At 37.2% G+C, this 12641-nt stretch overlaps 1 protein-coding gene across 1 annotated transcript in view; it reads right to left on the reverse strand.

Moving 5' to 3' along the window:
• Positions 1–12641, reverse strand: part of ADAMTSL1 (ADAMTS like 1) — a 419209-nt gene that overhangs the window by 212961 nt on the left and 193607 nt on the right. The window contains exons 10-12 of the mRNA XM_050761325.1: positions 7784–7834; positions 3218–3422; positions 1775–1922 (exon numbers count right to left, since the gene is read on the reverse strand). Coding sequence (XP_050617282.1) covers positions 1775–1922; positions 3218–3422; positions 7784–7834 — 404 coding nt within the window. The remainder of the gene's footprint in view (positions 1–1774; positions 1923–3217; positions 3423–7783; positions 7835–12641) is intronic.

Consider the following 12641-nt stretch of genomic DNA (forward strand, 5'->3'; position numbering starts at 1 on the left):
CGGCATCATACACCTGTAGTCCCAGCTACTCTGGAGGCTGAGGCAGGAGAATTGCTTGAACACGGGAGGTGGAGGTTGCAGGGAGCCGAGATCGCACCACTGCACTCCAGCCTGGGCAACGGAGCCGAGATCGCACCACTGCACTCCAGCCTGGGCAACAGAGCGAGACTCTGTCTTAAAAAAAAAAAAAAAAAAAGACTCAGTCAATGAGGCTGTCTCTGATGGCGTAAGTTAGCTCTCTGTCTTTCAGTAAGGAAGCATTCAGTTTGGCACTAATAGTAAACTTGCAATACTTTATTGTTCTTTTGAACTAAATCCTGTCAGACACACCTGTGGCAACCTCCTCCCACAGTTGAGGTCGCTGATGATAGTCAGGAGTTAAAAGTAACTTACTGTATGTGGAAGTTACTATATTCCAGGCACTAGGTTAACCACCTTGTTTATGGTATATCTCATTTAACCTTCACATAATCTCTGATTTAGATACTATTATTATACCCATTTTACAGAGGAGGAAACCAAGGCTTTGAGAGAGGTGTATTTATTAAAATAAATCAGGATTTCTGAGGTTTTTTGGTTTCCTTTTATATCATTAATTTAGATTTTATGATGCCATTCATTTGCAATTAGGACTACCTATAGTATAATAAAGAGCTACACTGTGACTGATTTTCAGAGAAATTTAATGGCTTAAAGAAATAAAGAAATGGGAGCCATATTTAATATTAAAAATTAAAGGAGATTTAAAGAGTTATTTACCTCTGAATGGTTTGTGATTTTGAATTTTTCTATTCCATTGGCACAGACAAGTAACAATACTTGTACAGAAATCAAATTCGTATTCTTGCTAATCTGAGACACCCAGTGTAATTATAAGAAGTCTGGCTCACTAAATGCTTAGTTCTACACTTCCCTAAAATTTATTTTTATTAATTCCTACAATATCTATTAAACTCTGATATATATATATATATATTTTTTTTTTGAGACGGAGTCTCGCTCCGCCGCCCAGGCTGGAGTGCAGTGGCCGGATCTCAGCTCACTGCAAGCTCCGCCTCCCGGGTTCACGCCATTCTCCTGCCTCAGCCTCCCAAGTAGCTGGGACTACAGGCGCCCGCCACCGCGCCCGGCTAGTTTTTTGTATTTTTTAGTAGAGACGGGGTTTCACCGTGTTAGCCAGGATGGTCTCGATCTCCTGACCTCGTGATCCGCCCGTCTCGGCCTCCCAAAGTGCTGGGATTACAGGCTTGAGCCACCGCGCCCGGCCTAAACTCTGATATATTTTAAGTTATGGTTCTAGAATTCAGTCTCATATTAATGTTTTAATTTTCAATATAAAAGCGATAGTTTTCTGTTTCATCAGTTTGAAGTATGAGACTTCCCAATGTACTTCAACCTTAGCAAAACAGACATACTTGGGTTCATTCCCTTGTTTTTAAAGGCAAGAAATGTGGATAGTAAATCAAACATATATTTCTAGGATATCTGGTCTCTCTTTAAGCAGATACATCTGCATTCTTCAGCAATAGTCCTCAAACAAGTTTATGACTTGGGAGATAATTATATAAATATATTTCTACATGTAGTGGTTAATGAAATTTTGCAATCAAAATCATTTGAAAGATTCTTTAAAAGAATCAAATTCCTTTAGTAAAGTTATAAAGAATTGTTACTAAGAATACTTGGGATACTTAAAAATGTTCTAAGGAGTTTAAAACACATCTGACTACACACAACAATTAACAGGCTGGTAATAGAGCACCTGTCAAGTTACCTTTGGGTTTATAGCAGGGAGTGGGTATGATGCATTCCTCTTTTATGTGGGGCTTTGTTTTTGGGCTACAGCCTCCTGTGTGCATTCCTCGATGGTCGATGCAGAGGACCACACGATATCTGAGGCCCTGGCCACATGTCACCGTGCACTGGAAAGAGATTGCAAGAGAGAGGAGACTCGTAGGCAAAGCCTTGTTTACTTTTCTTCACTTTGCACCTAAAACTTTTAATCTAAGTTTTCTTTTCTTTTTTTTTTTTTTCCACACGAGGACTCCTGGTAAACTTACACCATTTCTTACCAGTCAAGGGATCTTTGTTCTATTTGGCTATTTGAGGTGGAGCTCGCTGAAAATTAAATCACTTTCAATTCCATAGCTTTGGATTAATCAGTCAGCAATGTTTAAGTACCCACTGTGTGCAAAGTCTCAAACCAAGCACCAAAAAGAAGAAAGGAGAAAAGAGACTGTAGAGTGTGCTTAATTTTGATTACCAACACCGTATTTTATTTAGTTACTTTGCTAATGACTGCTACTTCCAAAAATATGGGAAATACCTCCACATGGATATGAAAAAATTTAAACTGCGATTATAGCTAAATTATATTGCAGCATTGTCAATCCAATTGATTACATTGAAAGGCAAAAATAATATTTAAAAGAACAGATTGAATGACCAGATGCCCAATGTAGATTGCACCTCTAATGGTTCCCCATGTCTGGTAACGTGTCTAGATGCAGAAAATGTCACAGCTCTGATCTGCTGCCACGAAGCCACAGGGCTCAGTGAAGAGTCTTTTGTCATTTCTGAGGCTGAGGGCACAATGGCTTATTTCATCTTTCTATTTCCTTTGCCACTTTCCTTTCTGCATTAGCAGTCAGGAAACCCTGAATGACATTTTATGTTTAATTACAGCAGGTTTCCTAACATCTATAAGTTTTTTGTTTTAATTATCTTACTTCATTCCAATTTTAATTTTTGTGCTATTTTCATTTCATCTTCCTCCCTCCTCCAATGACTAATATACATAGTTTTAATATCAATCTACTTAGACCCTTTTGGATACAAAGCATAATACATACAAAATGAAATCAAACTTCTGGTCTACTGAGCTCTATCATCAAAGCAGCTTTTACAGATTCAGGATCAGTCATTCAGCCTCAATTACCCTTGAAAGGCAGTTGTTTCCCCTTTGCCATTTGAGGGAACATTGTCTGGGGAACAATAGAGGCTTCTTGAAGAAACTTGAAGAAAGACATTTTAAAAAAAACATCATTTACTTTTGGTCATGCTGGATTTGGGGCATTTCTACTCCAGGAGCTAAGCTGGTAGGCTTCTAGACACCTCAAGAAGTGTGGAGCTGCTCAGGGTACCCGGTGGGGCCATGATGATGAGAGGGAAGAGTGGACTTACTCTCCTAATGAACAAAGAAAGAAGGCACAGTTACCGGAGACCACTCCTGTGCCAGCCATTTAGGGCAGTCAAAAATGTTGCAGGGCTGCGCGATGGGCATCTTAGGGGTGTACATGCATTTCCACTCTTCCACTGAAGTGACATGCCCCTGGATGTCCTCCTCCACACAGGAAACTGCCCGGCTCTGGATGCCCCCCCCACACGAGGAGGAGCACGCGGTCCATGGGGTGGCCTCCCACCTACAGAAGCAAGGGGAGTCATCAGGGCAGACATGCACATTGCTAAGCCTCCTCAGTGACCGGTCGACCAACCCATTCCCCGTGCCTACTGGTAAAATCAGGTTCTGAGAGGCTAAGGTCCAGAGAACCAAAAGCCATCTATTGCCCGAAATCTGATGAGTGAGAGAGAAGGATTCAACACTGGCAAAAGGGCTCTGCAAACCGTGAAGCTCTACACAAATGTAAGCCATTACAGTTCTGAGAGCTGTCCAGAAGGATATCTGTGCTGTCTGTAACCTACTCAGAAGATGTAGGATGTAGTTCTATCCTTCTCCCATAGTTTCAAGATATGTGTATATAAAATTTATTTTCATTAAACCCATTAAGCATCCATCTCAAGACTAAAGTGGTATACTCAGTTAACACTAATGGTTTGCACCTGCAGATACTTTTTATTTTCAATGTAATACTTTATTACTTAACTTCTAGGTATTTTTTTTTAACAGAAGCAGCTCATAAAAGATGAAGGTAAACAAAAGACCCTCTCCTTTGCTTCTGCAATCGTCAGCTTTGGGACCACATAGATTCAGCACAATTCTGATGTTCAAACTGTGCTATGATTATTAAGCTGAGGAGCAGAAGTGTTAATATTATCTACATATTCCCTAACTGTTCAGGGATACTGGTAGTTAGAGTTCCTCCAGTAAATAATTCTTGGAACTGTGAAGAAGTTTGGTTTGGGTTGGAAGGCTAATGGCATCTGAAAGTAGATACATAGTTAAGTAGGGTAGAAAATAACAATATGTCAAAACATTTAAGAGACTTCCACTGATTTTGTTTCAGAGCTTTAAACAGTTCTGAAGCATTAGGTCCCAGATGCAGAGAGAGATCTTTGCCAAATGCTCTTCTCTCCTCCTGTCGCTTTAGAGAATGTAGCATTTCTAAAAACAGAAACATTGGGACTGAGTGAATTGAGATTATCTTTTTTACATATATTCTGCTTATTGATGAGGATTGCTAAGGAGATTTAAGATTTCTCTTAGAATTATGAGAGATATAATTTTAATGAGAGAAACAAAATGTCACCGGGTTGATCCATTTGAATAGTTAAAATTTTAAAATATTGCACAGGTACACCATCGAGACATTAATTATTCTGTAGTCAAGTTTTCTGTGTACATTGTGAGTTTGATTTCTCTTCTGCATAAGCCTGAATCATGTGTTTTTCCTAGTTACAAAGGGTTTTCCTTCACATTTTCTCTACACTGTTAAAGTTTAGGCAACAACTGTTATCTCCACTGCCAAAAGCCAAGACATGCTGCCAGATACAATATTTTCCTACGTGTATTTCCCCAGGAGACACATAAGAAAATGTCATGGTGGGGAAACTGAGGCCCTCTGTTTGGCCCTTGGGAGACCTTCTGATCTCTTTCAACAGAATGAAGTAGCTCTGTAGAGAGTTTCTCTTACCAAGGGGTAAGACAAATTCTCCTTTGTCTCCACACAAATCTCTGCAGGGCTTCCTTCTGGAGATGAATAACAGGCCTGATTCAGATTGAAGTTGGGTTGAATATGTAAGTATGTATTCACATTAGATTTGACCTGACAATGAAGTAGGAATATGTTTTTTAAATGTACATTTAATCACTTAGAATATTAAGATGCCATAAAAGAACACATTTTCTAATTGGTACTCTAAAATTCTCAAGCTTGACCCCACTGAAGGGAGAGTGATTAATTTCTGTCTCAGCACTTGGACCTGACCATAGTGTAATTTCACACATAGCAGTAAGTATCTTTTTCAATGTCCGTGATCATAGAAAGACAAATGAGGCTAATATTATCTCAAAAATTTATAGTATGGTTCCAGCATACAACTACAGTTCTATGTGTAGAAAATTATCATGTGAATCCTTGTATAATAACAGGGTTTTGTTGAATCTTGAAGTAAAACATGTCTGTGTGCTTTAAAGAAAGCGTAACAAAAGCTGAGAGAGATCAGGAGATCTGAAGATGGTAACCAGGTAAGTGCTTGGAAAAAAAAAAAAAAAAAAAAAAAGACATATTCAAGAATCTTATCCTGGAGAACATTGAATGAATTTATATATCATACATTTAAACTCTTTTGGCCTTTAATTTTTTTAAACACACAGTGTGTTTAAGAAATTCTCAAATAAAGCAGGATGCACAAGAGTGACATATATTAATTACGATTATTCAGACTACATCCTCATATTATGTCCAGATATGTGTTACAGTCAAAGGCTGAAAGCAGGAAAGAACAAGGTAAAAATACGTTAATTGTGTTTTATATCTATACTTGTGTTCTTAACCCCATTTAAATAATTGAAATTGCCTTGATTAGTAGGTAGCTGCCATTCGAGAACCATTTTTGAGCCTTAATTCTTCTTATGAATGAAAACACAGCTGTAAAAATAGCTTCCATTTACTAACAGTCTGTCAATATAGCTGAATATCTAACTTTATAACTAGTTCAGTATCAGACATACAAAGGGGTAAGAAATAAAGTTTATTGTTCTTACCCATTGTGATACATAGATATGCCAAGAGTGTATACAAGGACATAGTACAAACACACACCCAGGAGGATCGTTTTAATATATCATTGGGATTTAGGCATTTGGAGAAAATCCCAACCTATAAGAAATCAATTTTAACCTAATAAAGGCATTAGTTATGCCAGAGAAATATAAACAAGAGAGATCACAGATAAAACAGAAATCTAGGAGTTGTCATTACATAAAACATAAACTTGATGTTGCTTACTCCTGATGTCCAACTTTACCTTTATCGTGAAATAATGAGATGTATGGCTTTCATACAAACAGATACGTATATCCTATGAACACTTAGTTCACAGATACACAAATTGAAACCAAAGGAAATCTTGGTTCAGTTAAATTAATCTTTGCTATTTTCATTAAAATTTTTTCAAGGACAAGAGTTCTGGATAAAACCAGAAAAATGATGCATTAGGAACATTGTGAAGACATTTATTGTCTTTATCAATATAGTCATAGGAAAGTAGGAGGGAGCTGACTAATGACATAGTCACGTAGTGAAAGAATTAAAAATAACAAGAAAAACAAGAAGTATATCTAGTAAAATTCCTTTCCTATATGTGATCATTAGGTGAAAAGTGAGTTGCCTGCCAGTCGCTAGACATATTTAAGTAGATGCTGGATGACAATTTTCACTTGTATATATGTATTATATAAACATCGATAGATGTGTATATACATGTGTGAATACATATGCATTGAATATGTGAATGCATATTTGTGTAAATATATATTAAACATATCTGTGGTATATGGTTGTGATTGTTGGAGAAGGAATGGGAGAATGAAGCATCAATGGGGAGTTGCACTAGATGACCTCAAGGGACTTCTATTTGGATTCTAATTCATTATGTATTTGGAGATTTTTCCATCAAATCTTGACAGTTCAAAATAAAATTATTTTCTGGGCTTGGTTTAATTTGAGATGGAGCAGGCTGCTGTGGATTACTCCAACCATTCATGATCTGATTTAAACCCTTGGTTCTAAATAGCAGCTGATTCCCTGAGGGCCAAATAAGCAAAGAAAATAGACCATAGGTCTACTTCAATCCCAACTCTAATTTCTGCTCTCTGTGGAGCTGTTTCCAATGCAGGCAACACACTCAGTAGCTAGCGGATTTTTCAGCTTCTCCAGTTTTCTTATGAATATATTATAAAGGGAACAATTTCTTTTAAAAGTTCCTGAATTACTTTCATTACCTTTTTTCTAGTTTTTAAAAGTACTGAACTTTAAAAAAGCAATGCAGCACACTGAATTTTGTTTAGAAAAAATGTTCCCCAAAATGTTCTGAACAATTAGAATATAAAAATTTGCCTTTTGTACTTAATTATAATTTCTTTGAATCAAAAGTGGACATTTAAAGCCCCTATGCAGAATAATACCACATCTGGAATTCCATGTTAGTGGTAGTGCAATAATACTTTAGGCAGTGTTTGTTTAATAGTTAGCAACAGTGCTTTAATGACTAGGGTCCTATTGAGAGGAAAAATAGAAAAGAACAAAGGGAGGGAAAGAAAGACATAACATAAACCCATACACTGTATCTAATCAGAGTGAATTACTCTGTTCACTCCAGTGTAACTTGATTCTACCTTAAAATGGTTTTTGAATGATAAGCTTACAGTCTGAGCAGGCTAGTATTATACAAAAGCAGAACTCAGGATGGATTGCAAAATATACCATCTACCATCTTAAAAACATATAATCTCTCTCTCTTTGTATATGTATATCTATATATATCGATAAGCAGCAGAAGACTAATTTGCTAATTCTAACATCAGGATGATTGATTTACGTACCGAGGAAGGGGATGGTAGAGGTCATAAGGCATGATCTGCTTGTATCCGTCACTGTTAGGAACAATAATGCCAACCCTCTGAGTAGAAGGTACACACAATAAAATAAACACTAAATGATTACATTATACAAATTTTTAATACAAATGCAAAATAACATTAATAACTTGTATCTGTAAAACAACACTAAAACAGTTTTATATTTTTATGCCAGCATATGCTTTAGGATGGGGCAAGTTCTTTGAAAGGACACCATTTACTATAATTAGTTCTCTGATTCAAGCAGGAAATACCATTGCAAAGGGTGGTGGCAAGAAAACTTGGCACCTCATCATTAACTATGACACAATAAGGTTGTAAATGTTCTTTAATCCCCAAATTATACATCCTATGAGGTCATTCTTATTATCATCATTATTCATGTTACTTCCAGATGCTCGCCAAGCAATTACAGTAACTGTCTCACTTCTGATGAAAGAGAGAGCTATTCAAGCCAGAGAACATGTACCTCAGAATTGACAATACTACGTAACTGCATTAGCTAGATTTCTTCTCTTGGCAGATCTAGGGATTTCACTAATACCTGGAAAGTAGCCACTTGGGTATTTTATAAGGGGAGGGGGAAACTACTGAACATAGTGGGCAATTATTAGCAAAGGGAAATTTCCTAACAAAATAAAGGTAGGCAGTTAAAATGAGATATTATGAAAAGTGGGTTTTTTGGTCTATGAAATATTATACAGTGTTAACTGCTATTGCAGTGATGGTTGTGATTGTCATGGCTTGTTAGTACATCTAGGACCCTGGGAAACCTGTAAGGTTTAGAGACAGAGTGACTGCTCAGGATCCACAAGACATATCATAGGCCGTGTGGAAGTTCCTGGAGGCCTTTAGGATCCCAACAAACTACTCTAACCTACTTCACTGATTTCGACTAAAGTCTCCAACTGGTAAGACTGGTGGGTCCCTCCAGAGGCCTAATTGTCCAGTTTGTGGCAGACTGATGATTCATGGTTTTTGGATAAGACTACTAGTGCAACAGCACCTTCATCAAGAGTGGGAGATGGAGATGCACAGATGTAGAGCATGGTAGCGCATAAGTGGAAGATGCTTATTTTGCAACTGATAAAAGATAGAAAGCTATTGAAGGAACTCATGTATTCTATCTGTGCCTCTGGGATAGATGGATGTATATAAATTTATATATCTATATAATATCTATATATTCAATATAAATATGTTTATCTTTATATTTAAATAAATAAAGACTTCCATTTTTACCCATTCCTCTGATATAAGATGATATAGTAGGTTTAAAAAATATGGCTAGCAAATCCAGGTGTTTGGGTAGAAAGAGTGAGCCATGAGTGTGGATCACAAAGATAAAAACAGCACTGGCTGGAGATGATGAAAGGTAAGAAGGAGAGAGAGGGGGATAAAGGGGCCTGCATAGTTTCTGAAGAAATTCCTGAAAGGTAAGGGGATACATGAGAGAAGTCAAATTTTGTTTTTTAAAAAATAGGAAACAAAGTGATTAAGATGGATATCTATTTGCAGGAGGGCAAGTCATTGGAGTACTAACTTATTTATTCTACATGACTAAATTTTCTGTATTTATTTGTGTGAATAAGTTTTTTTATACTCATTTCTGTGAGAGAATTTTCATGGTATGTGTATGTGTGTGTGTGCATGTGTGTGTATTAACTTTCAGTAACAATGTATAAGAAATGGGATGCTGCCTTTTGGGCATGCTCAAAATCCCACAGTTCTTCACACAAGAATGAAATGAACAGTCTTTAACCTTTTCTGTTTTTTGAGTTAACCATCCTATTTTTTTCTACCTTCTGACAGATAAGAAATCAGGTGAAAGCTTAATCCTTCCTTATGTTAGAATCATTCTAACATCTAGTAAGAATCATTTTTACATCTAGTAATAAAGGGAACTTTTTTCTAAAAGGACTATATTTTAAAGAATGCCAATCATCTTCCACAGTTTTTCTAGTAAGTTTGTACATACACTGTTATCTAATAGTAGTCAATTAAGGAATAAATCAAGATGACTTTGAAATTATATTTTACCTTACTCTAGTATCTTTATTCATGCTACATCAATTTCTAAATGCAGAAATGCATACCATAGACTTCTCTCCCGAAAAAATTTATGGCTGTAATTTGTCATCTTCAATATTAGAATAAACTGTTGCAGATCTCTGTCAATTGATTTATCAGCTGATGATATTTAAAATGGAGACAGTAACATTGAAGGAGACAAGCTGAAGTGAAGGAGAATAAAAGGGAGAGTGTACAAAATTCAAGATGTTGAACTTTGCTTTGGACCGATTTAGAAATTATGTTTTTGTTTGAACAAGGAGCTTGAAACCTGGATTCAGCAAAACTATAGCTATATTTGTCTTCTATGACATGGGTCATGGTGAAGACTCATAAAATGATTCCATAGCACCTGTGAAAACAGAAAGATATCAAAACAATGGTGCTCTGTCCAGTCCTGCTAATGCATATTCGTGTGCACGGGCTCAGCTCTCTCTGGGGTTCATGTCGTGGCCCTAGCCTTTCACTACACTGTTACTGGGGGGAAGCAAGCTTGCCTGAAGTTAACTTCCTATTGCTTACCTATTGCTTACTTTTTTTTCTTAGGCAAAGTGCGAATCATAAATAATAATGAAAAATAATGTAATTTTGGGACTTTAAGAAGTTCTCCCCATGTTTAGGTCTCCATGTGGGTGTGTGTGCATATATGCATGCATTCAGACATGCATCTGAATATGTGGGGTGTGGTGAAGGAGGCAAAAATGATTTTTAAAAATGATCACAAAGGGAAAAGACAGAAGAAACAGTTGGCTTGGGGGTAAAACTCATTCTCTACTGCCTTCACTATGCTGACCACCACGCTCACAGTTCTCACATTGTTTCTCTTACACTGGGCAGTAACATGACTCCATCTAATATCCCCATCATCAGGGGTTGTGGTGGTAAGAAGAGAAGGTGAGCATGAGCAAGTGATCATTCTGGAGTGATGTGGTATACGTAGAAAAGGCATCCCACCTCATCCTCTAAAAATACATGTCTTACTGAATTGTCCAATGACAATTCAGGAGAATGATTCAGTTATGACAAGTTTATATAATGAAACATTATGCAGCACATGGACATAATGGTTTTTGAATCATTTTTAATGACATGGAAAAATGCTCAAATGTAATGTTAACTAAAAATAATTGACTATGAAATAGAATGTATGATACGATCTATAATACTAAGAAAATATATAGATGGCGTACATATCTATGCATTTTCATAACTTGCATATGTGTGTTCCTGTGACACATGTATACACACATATGTATACATGCATATATGTGTGTACACACATATATGTATACATGCATATATGTGTGTACACACATATATAAAAACCCCTCAACAGTGGTTAGTTATTGGTGTTTGCCTTATGAGTATTTTTTGCTTTCTTTTTAAATGTTTTTCTGTTTTCTAAGCTTTCTATATTACCTTTTACAATCACAACAATTAGAATATTCAAGTATGAAAAAATTCAAATCTAAGAAAGCAAAAGACAGAAACTTTGGAACTATGATGTAAGTGGATGAAATGAGGCCATCACCTCAAATTCCATGTGTCATTTCAAGATCATTGAGTCTGTGCAGAAGTGATCTAAGATGCTACTTTAGAACAGAGTCCCCAGTGTTAAAAAACAAAAAACAACAACAAAAAAAAAGCCAAAATTGGGCTCACACTGATCAGTTGTAGAATTTAACTATTGTGATACATCTCTCTTTACAAGAAAAATCCTAAAGTAGTTAAGTCCATGGACACCTAATTTACTGGGGTTCTGGTTTTTTGTTTTGTTTTGTTTTCTTGTTTTTTGAGACGGAGTCTCACTCTGTCGCCCAGGCTGGAGTGCAGTGGCGCGATCTGGGCTCACTGCAAGCTCCGCCTCCCGGGTTCACGCCATTCTCCTGCCTCAGCCTCCTGAGTAGCTGGGACTACAGGTGCCCGCCACCATGCCTGGCTAATTTTTTGTATTTTTAGTAGAGATTGGGTTTCACCGTGTTAGCCAGGATGGTCTCAATCTCCTGACCTCATGATCCGCTCACCTCGGCCTTCTAAAGTGCTGGGATTACAGGCATGAGCCACTGCACCCAGCCAGTTCTGTTCTTTTTATAATGAAAATGAGCCATAAAGAGATCCTTTTATGGTTTCAAGGGTTTCTTTCAGTGAATCTCTCAGGACCTCTTGCCTCTTCTCTGGAACTGCAAATCTTCATTTCTGACTTCCTGATAACTAGATGTGCTCTAGGCTTTTCAAGCTCAGTGCATCCCAGACAATTCATTATTTGGCCCTGCTTCTTCTCCTGTGATCACGACTACCATTCAGACATGGCCATTCTCCTCTCCACTGTACACTGGGGCTATCTTCACCACTCAGCTCTTCCAGTTGTCATCGCAACACCAGCAATGTTTGACAAGTAGATCTCCTCCTGACACAAGTTCAGGCACTTTCATACCAGTCTCCTAACAAATCAATCCAGTCTACTCTGCTGCCAAAGCACCTAATATTTCACTTCACCATTTAGACGACTCACGTGGTTCCATAATGCCCACTGAAATTTATTAGTCGAATGCTACTTCTCCTAAATTCTTGCCTATTTTCTCTCTTAACATCTAGCCAGAAATTCTCTCTCCTTCTTCTCAACACCCGTAATACTAACTCCTCTCCTCACTTTTAACTGTGTACTGTTGGCCCTTTATATCCATGGGTCCTGCATCCATGGATTTAACCATAGCCTGAAAATATTTGAAGAAAAAAAATGGATGGTTGCATC

The sequence above is a fragment of the Macaca thibetana genome, chromosome 15 (assembly GCF_024542745.1).
Source record: "Macaca thibetana thibetana isolate TM-01 chromosome 15, ASM2454274v1, whole genome shotgun sequence".
NCBI classification, from domain to species: Eukaryota; Metazoa; Chordata; class Mammalia; order Primates; family Cercopithecidae; genus Macaca; species Macaca thibetana.